Source organism: Tympanuchus pallidicinctus, unplaced genomic scaffold (assembly GCF_026119805.1).
Source record: "Tympanuchus pallidicinctus isolate F22 unplaced genomic scaffold, pur_lepc_1.0 scaffold8, whole genome shotgun sequence".
Classification (NCBI taxonomy): Eukaryota; Metazoa; Chordata; class Aves; order Galliformes; family Phasianidae; genus Tympanuchus; species Tympanuchus pallidicinctus.
In genome coordinates, this window is record NW_026294802.1 from 7996693 (window position 1) to 8012347 (window position 15655).

General features: G+C 40.6%; 1 protein-coding gene and 1 long non-coding RNA gene across 3 annotated transcripts in view; both read right to left on the reverse strand.

Moving 5' to 3' along the window:
* Window positions 1-1573: 1573 nt before the first annotated feature.
* Window positions 1574-15655, reverse strand: part of AKR1D1 (aldo-keto reductase family 1 member D1) — a 34210-nt gene continuing 20128 nt past the window's right edge. For both annotated transcript variants that reach the window (XM_052668077.1, XM_052668078.1), the window contains 6 exons: window positions 10852-10929; window positions 8775-8897; window positions 7061-7170; window positions 6465-6630; window positions 5856-5938; window positions 1574-1735 (listed from right to left, as the gene is read on the reverse strand). In XM_052668077.1, coding sequence (XP_052524037.1) covers window positions 1693-1735; window positions 5856-5938; window positions 6465-6630; window positions 7061-7170; window positions 8775-8897; window positions 10852-10929 — 603 coding nt within the window. In that variant the 3' untranslated portion in view covers window positions 1574-1692. The remainder of the gene's footprint in view (window positions 1736-5855; window positions 5939-6464; window positions 6631-7060; window positions 7171-8774; window positions 8898-10851; window positions 10930-15655) is intronic.
* On the reverse strand, window positions 10973-15649 carry LOC128073329 (uncharacterized). The gene is made up of 2 exons (XR_008202682.1): window positions 13936-15649; window positions 10973-13839 (listed from the first exon to the last, which is right to left on the reverse strand). It is a non-coding gene; the product is annotated as an uncharacterized LOC128073329 (long non-coding RNA).

A 15655-nucleotide genomic window follows, 5' to 3' on the forward strand; every position in this document is an offset into this window, starting at 1 on the left:
ACATTTGCAGTGTACAAAACAAGACCTGTGCCAAGGCTGGCCTGAATGTTGGCTGTGTCCAGAGACCTGCATCTGGTCAAGTTACAGTGCAAAAATTTGTACAGTGCTACTGTTCGGTAGCTGAGCCTTGATAGCTCTATTTAAGGCTTGTTCTTATGAAATAACTGTTAATAATGAAGCAACTGGAATAATGTTACGTGTGATGCTTACCTGTTCCCCTTTGGTACTGTACATTTTTTTGCTTGGATTTTGACCAGACCCTCACTTCCTGTGAGTGGCAAAGCTGCACTGTGATGGTGGTTCATCCCGCAGAGCTCCACCTGACCTTGGGTATGGTGTAACACCAGAAGACTGAATGTGTCTGTTCCTTCTCCTCCTTAGCTCTATCCTCTCACTCTCTATGGTATAAGTATGTAATGGAATAAAATGGGAATTGCCCTTGGGTAACTTCAAGCATACAGAATATGCCTTTGCTGTCACAGCTTTATAAATGGATCTATAAATGATTTGTAAAGGCTATCACCCTATGAGGGGTCTTCTCTAGGGGCACCCACTGAAGTTGTTGGGCTGTCCTGGCACGAGATCCATTTGGAAGAGCTGTCTGTTCTTTCTGGGAACTAGTGTAGCAAACAGCTGTTCTGAAAGAATTCCATATTGTAGGAGTTAGTTGTCATCATACTGGTGTCCATGCTTTTGTCCATGTGTTACAATCAGGGACAAGATAGAAGGAAATGTCTAGGCTTCAGACTACTTCCTTCTGTCTTACATCTACCTCTTTCCTGGACCAGCTTGTTCTCTGTGATCTCAAAGCATGGTCAAATGTGGTATTTAACAAAGACAACATTCTCCTCATTTGGAACTTAGTTTACCAATTCAGAATATTCTTGCTTAAAAGCTAAAGGACTGCAAGAATTCCAAAGTAGAAATTTTATTTTGTGATTAACAGTTTATGGAACAAGAAAGAAGATTCAGGGATTTTTATCTTAAGGAGATAAGGCTCTTGCAAAGTATTTATGATAGTGCTAGGTTCAGGATGGCTGTAAGATGCATAAGCAGCATGCTATGCAATACCATCCTTGCATAGCAGCTCAAATGTAAAAACACAGTTTGGTCTGTCATTCAGTGATGCTCTTCAGCTGAGGTAGAAGGGAAATGAATGTGCTTATGTGTTTGGGCCTGAACTAGTTGAATGGAGTGTCAGGAAATACTCTGGTCAGGGTAAAATATGCTTCATTCCTTGCATGAATGGATACTTATATTCACATGTACACAGACTTGAAATCCAATTAGCTCCCTGATTCTTTCACCTGAGCTGTGAAAAAAATACGATGGTGCTTTACATCTACTGAAGTAGAAACTCTTGTTTCACATCTAATGGAGAATGTACCCTTGAATGAAGACTTTGGTTTGAATGAATAAGTTTGTTCTTGAGAGATGCTCAGTTTTACTTGTTGTCAGCATTGCAAATTCAGTGTTCGTGGTGTTAAAGCCTCTTAGGTCAAAAACCTACATTCATCAATTTACACAGATCTGCTCTTCAGCATAAAAAAGCAACGGATTAGACAACAAGAGGTAGATTTCATAGTTTTAATGCTGATTTGAACAGTCTCCCAGAAAAAGGAAGCACCAAACATTGGGTCTCTTTCAGCCAAATCTCATGTTGGATTAGGAACCTGCCTGGACGCTTTGTTTTCAGTATTCATCATTGAAGGGATATTCTGGATGGTCACGCCACCTGTGGAGAGGTCAGATTGAACAAGTGAGTCTCCTGGGATATCACATCAGTGATGTACTCATGCTGTGCCGAGCAAAGCTCTTATCTCTCCTGGAGAGAGGAAGCCTTAGTGGAAGACCATTCTGTGATTCTGATGCTGTCTGCCCTGAATAATCTTCCCTGCAAAGCTGACAGTACACCTGTGCACTTAAGGAGAGGATAGTGAAGGACTGTTTTTTCAGGTCTATAGATCACATTTCAGATCTAGGTCTAGTTGGTTGTTTCTTCAAGTAGCTCCCATATCCAGACTAAGTCTGGCTGTCCCTGTTCCTCAAAACCCACTAGCTCAGCTGAGGTGCAGATGCACTGCCAGATTAATAGCACCAGTAGCAGAGTGTATGAAGAAGTTTTGGGATGACTCCTTTCAGGAAAGAAAGGGAAATTCATGGTTGCATGCAGCAAAGATAGAGGCACTTCAGGCTCCATCTTAAATGCTGCATTCTCAAGGAAGATGCATGGTCCAGGAACATTATAAAAGGCAAGAGGTAAGTTCTGAGGGTAAAGTGCAGGTGAAAAATAACACTGGTTGTCTGCTAATGGCCAATGTAAGAGAGAGGTAGTTGAGTGAGGAAGTGTGGGTTTTAATGTTTTCTATTTTTATTTATTTTAGAAGATGGTGCTAAACCACAAGTCCTGGCTTGACAAACATTTTCCACTAGCAAAACCTAGAATTTCTGAAGACCTCTGTCAGGTGCACTGTGGCAGCTGGTTGCCTTGCCTTACAACAGAGCACAACAAATACTGGCATTTATCCCATACGTGAATCGTTCCAATTTGAGAAGGATACATTTCACAATATTGAATTAACTGACTGGAAGACATCAAGCATTTTGAATTGGTTGCGTCAAAACATTTCATTCTGATATTCAGCCAAGATGAATTGTTTACACATTAACAGATTGAGATGGCTCAAAAAAAAAAAAAACAAAACAAAAAAAAAAAAAAAAAAAAAAAAAACACTTTGTCATGTTTTGGTTTCAGCATAATTTGACAATCTCTCAGCCACCACTGTCATAATATCTAGTTTCCATCTATGGAGCATGCTTTCTACTCAGATCACATATGTTCAAAGATCAGAGTCCTCTTGTGTACCAAAATGATTCACTCAAAGGAGATAAGGTAGCTTGGAATAACTGGTCAGGAAGAATGTCCTCCCAGTCTCTGCTATGGACAAAATAGATTCAGCAGATAGATTAACAAAAATCTTGCCAAAATAATACTTTTAGATTTCTCAAGGGATGAAGAAACCATTTCAGACTAAGACTTTCTGGACTACACCTATCTCTCTCTCTCTCTCTCTCTCTCTCTCTTTTTTTCTTTTTTTTTTTTCCCTGCTCAGATGTCTAACTTGCTAACTCATTCCAATTAGTGTAATATCCTGTTCCAATGGGCTTACTCACACTATCAGAACAAAAGATTTGCACATGGTAGCTGATAACTGGAAGAGTCACAGGAAAGTTGTATTTTTCCATTTGCTGGTGTTTGAGTTGCAACAGTGGAAGGCTTTCCACAAAGCTAGCTAACCAGAATTTTTTCTATATGGTGGTTTGACCTCCTCAAATACCTATTTCTGAATGAAATAAGGCATCTGTCTAGGCTTGTAAGACATCTGTTGCAGCATCAATTCCAGATGCTTTAGTTCAAGAACATACTACTGGGTAGATATAGGTTTAATTGCTCCTTACATAGCAAAGTTACTTTTCCAAAAAATTATTTAAGTTTAAGTTTAAGATCGAGGCCAGACTGTACTGTAGCACTTTCCCCAAACATGGCACTTCTGTGAAACAGAGTTGCCAGTGTCTATCCCATACATGCTGCTTTCCTTGTCCTCAGTAGCCTCCTGTGACAAAATTTAGTCTAATAAAGCAAAACATCTCATTTGTTAGCTTTAGATTAGTGACCTTGTAAGTTCTCTTCCCATGGGCATTTACCTCCTCTAATTTTGCTTCTGGAAAAGGCTCTTTCTGCACTAGGGTTACTTTTAATGTATATTCTCACTAACAAAAGTTAAATGATGTTCTAACTTAACCTGGCCTTGTAAAATCAAATGATTTCCAATACCAAAACTTTCATAAATATTTGCTAGGCCATTTATGAGAAGCTTTTTGGAACTAAGTGCTGCTAATTAATTGGAGGCTAAGTTGCAAGAAACTAAATCTTCAGAGCACAATGCAGAGCTTAGATGTGAAAGATGAACTCTATTATGATGCTTTTAACTTAGTTAATATTTTCTGTCGTGTTTATCACAGTAAGTGGTTTATTTGTTCCTTTGCAACATTTTCCCTATCTTTTGAGCAACAGTCAACATTTTAGAGGGCTATTGATGCTGCTGTCCTGCTTTTTGTTATTATTAGTGTTTGAGCACAGTGGCAAGATGTAGATAACTCAGGCTAACAAGAGAAATATATCAACGTGAATCCTTTTAGTGTTTGGCTGCACACTGAGTGCCCTGAAAAAGGGAAAGCATAGTTTGGTCACAGATTGTGAATACTCTTAAGCTCAAGGTAAAACTAATGGCCTTTTTCTCCAAAAGAGATCTGGGTCAGCCTGAGCCTTCTAGGGCAGTGCAACCTTCAGGTGGAGATAAACTACTTTTGGATTTTAAGATTTAGATCATAAGCAGCAAGAAATGAATTAGAAAGTGGTCTAGCAGTCAAACAAGCTTTGTGGCTTTCTCCTTTTCGTACAAGAGGATAGAACTCAACAGGAGAAAAGGAGAGGTGCCTGAAGACTGGAGGAAAGTCAAGATATGGCAAATAACAGGCAAGAAGGGGGAGCTGGGAAACTACAGGAGATTCAGCCTCACTTCTGTCCTTGGGAAGATGATAGAACAACGTATTCTGGATGTCATCTCCAAGCAAGTGGAAGAAGAAAAGATTAAGAGTAGTAGTTAATGTGGATTTGCCAAGGGGAAATCATGCTTGACTGTTCTGGTAGCCTTCTGTGACACTGTGACCAGCTGGGTAGATGAGGGGAGAACAGTGGATGTTGTATACCTTGACTTTAGCAAAGCTTTTGACTCTGTCTCCCATAACGTCCTTCTAGGTAAGGTTAGGAAGTATGGGATAGATGAGTGAACAGTGAGATGGACTGAGAATTGGCTGACTGGCAGAGCTTGGTGGGACTGGGTCCCATCTTGTTTAACATCTTCATCAATGATCAGGATAAAGGGATAGAATGTGAACTCTGCAGGTTTGCTGATGATGTGAAACTGGGAGGAATAGCTGACAAACCAGAAGGCTGTGTGCCATTCAGCAAGACGTGGACAAGTTAGAGAGTTGGGCAGAGGATCCTTGTGAAGTTCCAAAAGCGCAATTTTAGAGTCCTACACCTGGGGGGTAATAACCATTTGCATCAGTACAGGTGGGGGCTGATCTGCTTGAAAGGGTCTCTGTGGAGAATGACCTGGGTATCCTACTAGACAGCAGGTTGACCATGAGCCAGTGGTGTGGTCTTATGGCCAAGAAGGCTAATGGTATCCTGGGAAGCTACTAAGGGAGAAGGAGTAGAGCTCTTCTTAAACTAGCTCTATACTGCATATTTTTACTTTTTATAGTATTGCTCTTAAGTTATTCTTCTGTATATCATTTTAGGATAAATTGTCTCTGGAAACAGTAGGGCTACAATTCATAAGCAATAATACTTAAATACTTGAATGCTTGCTGAGCAATGAGAGAAGTTGGGAAGGAGGGGAAGGGCAAGAAAGTATTCCTGTTTGAATATCAGAGCTGGTATTCACACGGGTGGTTAAAGAAGGTCAATACTACAGCTTGTGACTGACTGAGATAGCCATCACAACATATAGTGATCAAGGAGTTGTAGAGATGGAATAGCTAGAAGCAGGCATCATCTTTTAGGTGGGCATTCGAAATTTGAGCTTTCAGCAAGTGTTGCAAGCTTATTTTTGTGAATGATCTGAGACGTATTCAGACTGCATTAAAGAGCTCCTACTTCCGAGTTTTATCATAATACAAGGTTGATTATACAAAAATTAATATTAATAGAAGATTTAAAAAGAAAACACTTCCTCAAAAAAAACCAAGAATGTTTGGTGAGAATTTTGGACTTATCCTGGACTTACATTAAAAGTTCCACATAACGAACATTTTTGTTCAGGGCTTCAATTTCTTTCATCTCTTTCTCAGTGAGAGAGAAGTCAAAGATCTATTGGAAGGAAATGTTGAGAATAAGTTACAATTTCTTGTCACAGGTAACATTTCATGTGCTCCAGATTTCAGATGTACAAGGGACACAGGAAAAAATACTCCCACTTATTTGGAGTGGATGGAGGGGTCAGGCCAGTTGTTTTCAAGTAGTATAGTTATAAGCCTTTTTGGCATGCCCGTATACAGCACCATCCCTTCCTCAGTAATGCTACTCCATAACTGAGGATAAGTCAGAACAGGCCAGTGATCTCTGTATACCTCCAACCAGCAATTCTTGGGCTACAGATCTACCAAGTGACTTTGTTTCGCTTGTGCTGCTCAGTGCAGTAGTGGGTACCAGAATTCTTTCACTGTTCTGCTCTGTTATTATCATACTATAGTGCTATTAAGTGATGGTGTCAAAAAGAATTAAACTGACACTGGTCAAGTTTTCCATCTATGGAAGTAGATGGGAAAACGGCCTTTCATAGGGGCTAAGTTAGAGCAAATGGATTCTTTTCTGTACCATTGGAGTGTGAATTTACCTGAAAATTCTCTCTGATGCGTTGGGGGTTGAAGCTTTTTGGGATGACCACCACCCCTCGCTGGATGCTGAAACGCAATGCAACCTGCGCTGCTGTCTTACTGTACTTTTTGCCAATGGCATTCAGCACGGGATCCTCCAGTAAGGGAGGGGAGGACACATTTACCCTGGAAGAGAATTGAGGAAAAATGTAGTCTTGCTGTTTTTAGTATTAAAACACACAGGCATCTACTCATTCATGGGCAGAATATTGCACCTTTGGACAATTCTGTGAAGGATGGAGGAGAAGCTTTGGTTGTCAAAGGAAACTTCCTATGTCATATCCCAACATAAGCTTATTTTCTACTTTCTCAGTGGAGACTTCCACAGCCTCTTTCTGGCAGAGGAGTCATATGGAGACCTCCCATACAGGCACCTGGCACTTTTGATGACAGCATGCATCGGGAATGTTATAAGTATACATTCACAACTGTAATATTTAGACACTTGAGTTCAAAACTACTCTGAAAAGGCATTTCACGCAGATCCATCAGTGGAGATTTATTATTTCTTTCCAGGATGATGGCCCTGCTACTTGGGAATAACATGGGCACTTACCATGTTTCATCCCTCGAGGTTCCCAATGGACTGTATCCAACAATAACAATGTCATGTTGCCTGCAAAATTCTAAGAGTTTGGGTTGGGTGAAATAGGGATGGCATTCAACCTACAAAAGTAACATAAAAAGAATGCTTAATCAGTAAGACCAGATATGGAAGTAGATGGTGTCACAGTATTTGTAAGTGTTACAGGTTAAAGATGACTTCTTGGCTTTCAGGAAAGGATATATGTAAGTTAATGAATATGGGAATTTGATTACAGTACTAATGATATACTGCTGGGTGATGAATTTTATTTATTTATTAATTTTTGGTGGGCAGCAGATCAACATCTATGATTATAATTTTGTGTAGGACATTTGTGGCAATAAGTGGGGAGGTGGAGCTGAGGGAGTCTGACTAAGCTGAGAAGGCAACCCACCTGATATGGGTCAGATCATTGGTTCTCTGTTTTATCAGGATGACCAATCTGATGTCATTTTTAGGGTAAGTGTTGGCAGAAGCTGTCCTGTATAGAAAGTTGAGTAGGTATATGCAAAAGGTGAGGTATTTCCACAATGGCTATGATGTCATTATGAGCTCTGCCCTCTCATATTGCAAATACTGTCCCTAATTCCCTTACAGGAAGGGATTTTCTGGAAGTACTCTCTGTCTCTGGGAAAGGAATATCTACAAGGTGACAGAAAAACATCTGTTTGAAAGCAATCTGGAGCTGGCTGGCACATCTATGCTTTCTGGCTGCCTGACTTAATCTGTATTTAATATTTTTGCCCAGTTTTTCTTGACCCCATGAAGCAGCAGTGCAGTCCTAGGGGCACTCAGTGAACAGCAACTGAATTTTGCAGCTACTGGCAATGTTAGTACCAATGAAGAGTGCTAGAATTTCCTCCTCTTTCAGGCTGCCCTGCCCTATGCCAATTCCAGCCCTCCTGGCTATGCGCTGGGGATAGGAAGTTGGTCCCAGTTGGTCTCTGACCTCTTCTCTGATATTGCTAATGTGGATGCTCATCTGTGCCAGATGAGTCTGAAAAGCTTCCCAGTGACTTCTAGAAAATACAGTGAGCTGCCAAATGCCTGTCAAAGGTATTGAGCATTTGGATGGGTCACTGCCACCTCCCTCAAGCTCTGAGCCCTACTACTGTGATTAACTTGGATATCACCTATCATCTTCATAGGCTCGTTCAGCTCCAATTGGTTGCTTTATTTATTTTTTTTCCATTTTAATTCATGTTTTTCCCCAACTCTTACTGGAAAGGCAGAAGAGAGAAAGAAATTACATCTAATGGCTGTTACACGGGAAGATTAGAGTGACCCAGGGTTTCTGATATTTAGGGTTGTTTAGGCTTAGTGTCAGCTGAAGCAAGTGTGGCTTCACTGAGGACTAGTTAACCCCAAATGGTTTGTCTTAGGAACTTTTTGGATGCAAAGTAAAGTACATGGTAGAGATTTAACCTGGCTGTGGAGCTTGACATAGAAGTGTGAATTTTATAATCCCGAAACAGGAACTGAGAAGAGTGGTTGTTCTAGTACCTTCAAGTTTTATCTTGAGCTTACACAGGATGAGTAAAATTTTCAAGCCAGAAAGTGTGACTATATAGAGGGCAACAGCTGTGGCAAAGCATCACCCTGCTGCATAGACATTGTGTTGCCTCTGTCTTCCCTACTGGGCACTGGTACCACAGCAGGCGCTGCCCTTGGCTTCAGGTCATACCTGGTTGCTGACAGGCTTGTGCTTAAGTCCTGGCTTGTTCAGGATCATCTCCAGCTGCCTGCGGTTGAAATTGGATACTCCAATAGACTTTGCCAAGCCTGCGTCTTTACATGCTTCCATAGCCTGCAAAGACAGCAAAGATTAGTGGAGTCTCAAAAGCTGGCTTGATTCCTTGAAGCGTGTGTTTTGGAGGGGTAGAAGCCAGTCCATTCTTGAAAGTGCAGAAAACTTGCAGCAGCAGAGCTAGCAGCTCTGTTACCATGAAGGCTGGTGCTATCCCACTGTTCTAAACTTTTGTCTCATGTAGACCTGCTTTCCAGACCAAACCCTAATGTTTTGCCATGAAAGTAGAATTTGTTTTGGAAAGCAGACAGGTTAATTTGGGAATACAAAGTAGGAGGAAAAGGTGGGAGAAGGGAGTTCTACATTTTGTATGTCTCGAATCCTAATAGTTGAAAAAGCTTTATGAATGCTGTATATATGAACACATGCTTCTTCATTCAACTTTATCTGCTAAGTTGTTAGGAGGAAAGAGGCTCCTTCCCTACAATCTTCCTACAGTCTTCCTGTTTGCTCCCAGAAACTGCTTACAGATGATTTAGGGGCTGTTCAAGGCAGCACAACTGGTTGCCCCTCCTGCAAGTTTCGTTATTCTTTTCTGTCTCACAGGAGTTGAAAGCAGGGAGGTAAGAGGCACCAGGTATTTGACAACCTCTAGTTGGCCCTATATGCTTTGTATCACTCAGTGACAAGTCAGCAGTCATCTGGAGACATTTTTCTTGCTGGCACCACGCTGAAAGACTGAAATTATCTGGATTGAGTTTAGCCAGGTTTATTTAGATTGATGCTCTTATTTGCAAGCAGCTGCCGCTACCTATTCTTACCTCAGCCTTCTAGCTTAAAAGAGAGACCTTCTACAATATATCCTTTACAATAAAGCAACAGCTTAAGGTGTTCAGACAGCTGCTGCCTTGAGCAATTAGTTGTGAAAAAGAGAAATTACATCAGCCCCAGATGGGGAAATAAACAGCTAATATGGGAGTCCTCAGCTCCATGAGATTCTGCCTGGATATCTTCACTGCCAAAAAAGGTCCTGGGCTCTCTTCTACTCTGAACTTTTGCTCAAGATTTCAGACATTCTCTATGTATCTTCATCTACCAGACCTCAAGTAGAGCTGAACTGGGATGTGACTATCCAGTTCTGGGCGGTGCAAGCTGAAGTAGAATGTGGAATAGCCCATGTTGACTATCTTGGTGTGAACTGTGCTGAATTAGTAATGCTTTTGCAGCTCACATAATGTGGAAGGAACGTTGAGCATCGTTGGCTCTGAATTAAAGGCTATTTAAGGCTTCAAAAGGCAGGAACGTGAGGAAATCGCCAATCTCACCTTCTGCCTCACCTGAGACCAAATGGCAGTAGGACATCTTAACTAACACACCTCACAAACAATTTTAGAATGCAGTCTTCTGAGGAAATGCTGTTTTCCTGCAGGCTTCTTTAGCAGAATATTCTTATGTTCTCATCCTACAACTAAATTTACAAGGGAGAGAACTTATTTTGATGGCAACTTTTTAAATTAATATAATTATTATTACATTATTATAACTTCTAAATGAGGAGCTTTAGGGAAAAATTTGGTTTACGTTAATGGAAAAACATTTCCTTTTTTGAGGAAGATCCAGTTGCTTACTCCTTCAGGGCTTCAACTTTCTGCTGCTGTAAAGGTCTGATTAAAAAGGAGAGGCAATGGGGGGGAGTGCGGGGGAGAAAACACTACAGGTATATCAACTTGTAAATGTGTGCTCTCTGAAAGAAGCACAGACATCAAATGCCGTAATAATATTTTGTTTTGTTATAAAAATAATTAAATGATGAAAAGAAGCACTGTTTCTAGAAACAGGAGTCAAATTTATCCATGAAGCTAGTAGAACTTGATCCATTTGTTCTGTCAGTATGTCTCAGCTCTGCTTATGAAGACCGCAAGTAAAGCTGAGAATGAGGATCTGTTGTGTATTATTTTTTTTTTTTTTTTTTTGCTGTTTTTTTTAAGCATATATAGATATTGTGTTTGCTTACCTCCCACGTGGCACATAAATTTGTCTCATGGTAGATAAATTTTCCATTTTCATCTCTTGGGTAGATTGCATCTCCAGGCTGAAAAGTAAAAATAGGTTTCTTTTTTTTATTTAAAAAAAAAAAAAAAGGGGGGGGGAGGGGGGAGGAAAAAACAAAAACTTTCACTCCTCAGAGCAAAGATTTTTTTTTTCCAGTCTTTCTACCAGCAAACATACGAAAATAAGTACACTCGAAAGCTTTCTGAAACACCCGAAGTTCAACAGGTCATTCATGCTGGGCTTACCACATCCTCCACTGCGAGACAGTCCTTGGATACACTTCTGGACTGTCACATGAATGCATGCTTAGGAACTCCAGGATGGCCTTATTTTTCAATAAACTTTTGACCCTTACAGTAAGGCAAACAAAGAATGAATATGCTTCCAAAGAGCTAAGTTAGAGTGCCAGTCTGTATTCCTTCCCTTTTCTTTCTGTCCCTCCTTTCTTCTCAGCCTTCCTCTGATCCTGTTTTTTTGTCCTGGGTGCCTGAGAAGAGCACCATCTCAGTCCAGCTCCAGCTGGAGTGATCATTTCCAAAATTTACTACTTTACTATTTTATTTACTATTATAACAATCTAAGTGCATAGTTATTGTACATGCTGCACATTTTTAAGTGCATTAACTGCATTTCCTAGGGCACTCCTTGTAACTCTTCCTGTCTCTGTGCTCCACAAGCAAGACTTCAGGGATGAGTTATGAACTGATACCTCACGATATGAGCTTTCTTTTACTTCCTGCAATTAATATTGCAGGCAATGCATTAACATCACCCTCCCTTTTGTCTGAATGTAATTCCACTTTTTTTTTTTTTTTTTTTTGTGAAAGCCCTTCAGTGATGTTTAACATTTGGTCTGACTGCAAAGTGCTACATTTCTAAAGACTGAATGCAAGCTGTCGGAATGATAATTCCTTATGAAAAGGATTCTTGAGTTCAAATTCAAGGCATTTCATAGGACAAGTGAGCCTAGGGAAAACACAGACTTAGATTACAGGCACCAAATTACAATCACGAGCATGTCTTCTTCAGATGTGCTGGCTTTCCTCAATGAATTCTCTGAAGAAGACCTATTGCCTTTGTTGCTGTGGCTTGCTGGAAAAACAACTAGCCTAGAAAGAAGCAGGTGGTTATTGAAAATATTTTTCTACCAGAAAGAGAACTAATTGTCATTGTAATTTGAAACGGAGAGAATTTATTTACAAAACCACACTGATGTATTTTGGAACAAACCATTTATCCCCATGATATTCTAACAAGCTATTCAGAGACTATGAGCTCAGGGCACACAGGCACAGCGTATGGATTTCATGGAGTTCTGGGGATAGCTCTGTTTCAATCCATTAAATTCTGTTCAATGTTTCTTCTTTTATAGTAGTCAATGTTACATTACATATAGGAGTGAGCAATTACACTAGTTCAGACATGCAGCATTTTTCTCTATTTCTATTCCTTGTGTTCTAAAAAGCCAACAAAGCTGGGATAAAGGTAGCTTGAAGATTGAGTTTGGTGCCAGCTACTCTGAATTTTCACAAGGATAAATTCTTGCTTCTGCTTCCAGGGATTTACACAAGGTTTCTGCTCAGTAGTCTCCAGGCAGTACTTCTTCTGTCAAGCTATGTTTTTTTTAAGCAAGCAAATCCCTGAATGACAGAACTGACAGTAAATGGATAGGAAGGAATAACATGCTGACAGTGTTTTGCAGGTAACATGATGGTGGTTGCTAAGTCTTTGAAGTCTCTCAGCAGTTTAGCACATTTCTCACCTTGAATTCTTATGGACTATAAACACCAGTCATTGGCACAAATGTTCATCTTCTCTTGCAGTTGTCTTGGAGACAGTCACATAGCTTAGACTGAATACAAGGTGGTTTTCTACCATGTTCTTATGTGAGCATTGAAACAGTTGCGACAACCCTGCACAGCCACTGCTGCTATGCAGTGCTGCAGTGCTCCCTTAGTTCTCAAACTCAGGGACACCCCAAAAGCTACCAGACAATTTGCATATTTAAAGCACAGCAGTTGGTAACAACTGAGAGGAAAAACCTCCTCCCATGGTAATAATTTCCTCACCAACACAAATGCAGGGAGACAGGTCTGCACCTCCCATCACCTTCTCAAAATGTACTTTGACACATGCGCTTTCTCAAGAAGGCAATCTAACAAATTGTAAATGCATATTGTGCAAACAGAAGGCCATAAAATGTCAAGTAGCAAGGCTATTAATCTGTTTTATTATTTTAAAATCACAAAAAGATACTTAAAGTGAGCTTGTTCAATTTAAGGCTAAAATATCTCTTTTTCTGGTAGCTGGGAGGGATCTAGAGATTGTTTAGTGTGTGGGTACCTGCTTACTTACCATCTGACTAGAAGCATCTGAAAAACCTCCCAGTGGATACAAGCTACTGAGGGAGAGAGCATGTGATGACCTGAAGAAAGCCTGTGAGTGCTGGAGTGCCCCCAGAGAAGGGCAACAAAGCTGTGAGGGGTCTGGAGCACAAGTCTTATGGGGAGCAGCTGAGGGAACTGAGGTTGTTCAAGTCCGGAGAAGAGGACTCAAGGGAGACTTCATTGCTCTCTACAGTGACCTGAAAGGAAGTTGTGGTGAGGTGGGGGTCAGCCTCCTCTCCTAGGTAGTGAGAGGTAACAGCTTTAAGTGTGCCAGTGGAGGTTCAGGTTGGAGATTAGGAAAAATTTCTCAGAAGGAGTGGTGATGCATTGGAACAGGCTGCCCAGGGAGGCGGTGAAGTCACCATACCTCAAGGTATTCAAGAACTGTGTGGGACATGGTTTCGTAGGGAAACATTAGTGGTAGGTGGAGGGTTGGACTAGATGATCTTAGAGGTCTTTTCCAGTCTTAATGATTCTATGGTATCTGTCTTACCACGGAAGAGGGGCTGAGCACCACCGCTGGGCTAAGGGGAGGAAGGACAGAAGTCCTGAATGGAGAATCCCTATAAAGGGGAGAACAAAAAGAAAAGGGAGACTCAGGCTAAAGTTAATAGTTCAGTGATTAATGTTTTCCCAGATACCATTCTTGGTGTACTTACAAGTACTGGCATAGTGGGGCTTTCTTCCTATGAGTGGTACTCTCAGCAAATAAATTCCTTTCTACCTGAAAGTCCCTGTGAGAACTTGCACCAGTTGGCTTTGTCGAGGCATTTTCCTTGCTGATTTCAGAATGGGACTATGAGTTTTGGCTCAAGTTCTTCACTGATTCCAAGGAGAAAGTAGTTTTGTTAGAAGGCATTTAAGGAGACAGATAAGTGTCAGCTTTTGCAGAGCAGGAAAGAGAAGGAGTCTATTAGCATGTTATACCTATGCAGTCCTCAGCAAAGGCAAGTGTCGTGTTTGGGATGGGTGTATTTTGTGAGGGAGGTAGCAAAAAAAGGAAACATCTGGCATACGAAAACGTGCATTTTTTAAGCAGAAGGTGACTTCTTTTTTAATCTCCCTTCAAAAGGGGCACGAGTAAATCTGGGACTACTACTCTTTTAATAGCAGAGCTTGTTGATACAAGCCTCATGGAGTCAGATGTACGTTACTTTAAAGCCAGCTGTCTATATCTTTATGTTGTGAGACAATGACCTTCACTATGTGGGAGAGTGAACTACTAGAGAATACAAACACAAGAAAGGGGAAGCAGGAAATTGCAAGTGGTGGGAAATTTTTAAAAATGCACCCAAAAGGATTCCATACGTGGGACTGGATAAATAAAGTTTTGATATGCAAGTCCAATACTGATGTGGAGGTCTTAACAGGAAAAAGGATTTACAGGTCCAAGGTGATTGCTCCATTGCTAAATTGCTTCCTATCTCGTGCTTCTGGCAGTTTGGAATCTGTGGTACAATATGATTTTAGTAATTAATTTCCTTGCAAAAAAAAGGTATGGCCAATTTAGCACTTTAACACCCCCACAGAAACAATTAGGTAGGTAATTTCCTGGCCTTAGTATCTTTAAGAAAAAGGACTTACTTGGTTAAAAAAAATCTCTAAAAGTTTTTTGAATCTCAATTTTCTAATTTTAGTATTACTTAATTTACCTTCATATCATGTACTTGCATGTGAAAATTTTAGAGCAAATTGTCTGTGAAACCAGAAAGTTCAAGGAGACTTACAAGAGCTGGTTGCAGTGGAGGCATACAACTCTGATGTGAGTTCCTCACTTTCAAGGGTTTTGTGACTGCAGGAAGAAGTTGCCAAGAGCCAGCAGAATGAAGAAATACAACGCTTTAACTTTTTAGACATTTGAGAGCAAGAAATAGACAACCCTTATTTGGGGTTAACTGTCACCTACTCAAGCTGTCTGAGAGGAGCACTACATTTAAGGAGATTAAGATCACAGCTATGATTTGATCATTGGTTTTAGTGCTCCTGAGGCTGTTCTATTTTTGAGATAGAGTAAGGGACATCAGCTCTTGCCCCATCTTCTCCCTACCCACTCTAGGCTCCTGGCTCCTCATGGCTTTGTACAGCACCTGTGTTACTTCACCTAAAGTAGTTCTTCAGCATAATTAGTCTTCTACTTAAGTTAGGAGTCCTGTCCTTTCAGTGGAGAGACTTGATGCTACAGCTGTTAGTAATGAATCTCACACACCTGTAAATCCCTCTGTATGGGTAATGCAGAGAAATATGTGCAGGCACTGTATAAAGAACATCATCTTGCATAAGTGCTATTTTCAGTGTGGACTGGAAGCTACAAGGATGATGCTAGACGGAAACCTTGGTTCAAGCCAAACGCGTACTTTGTAGGGCAATTTTTCTTTTTAC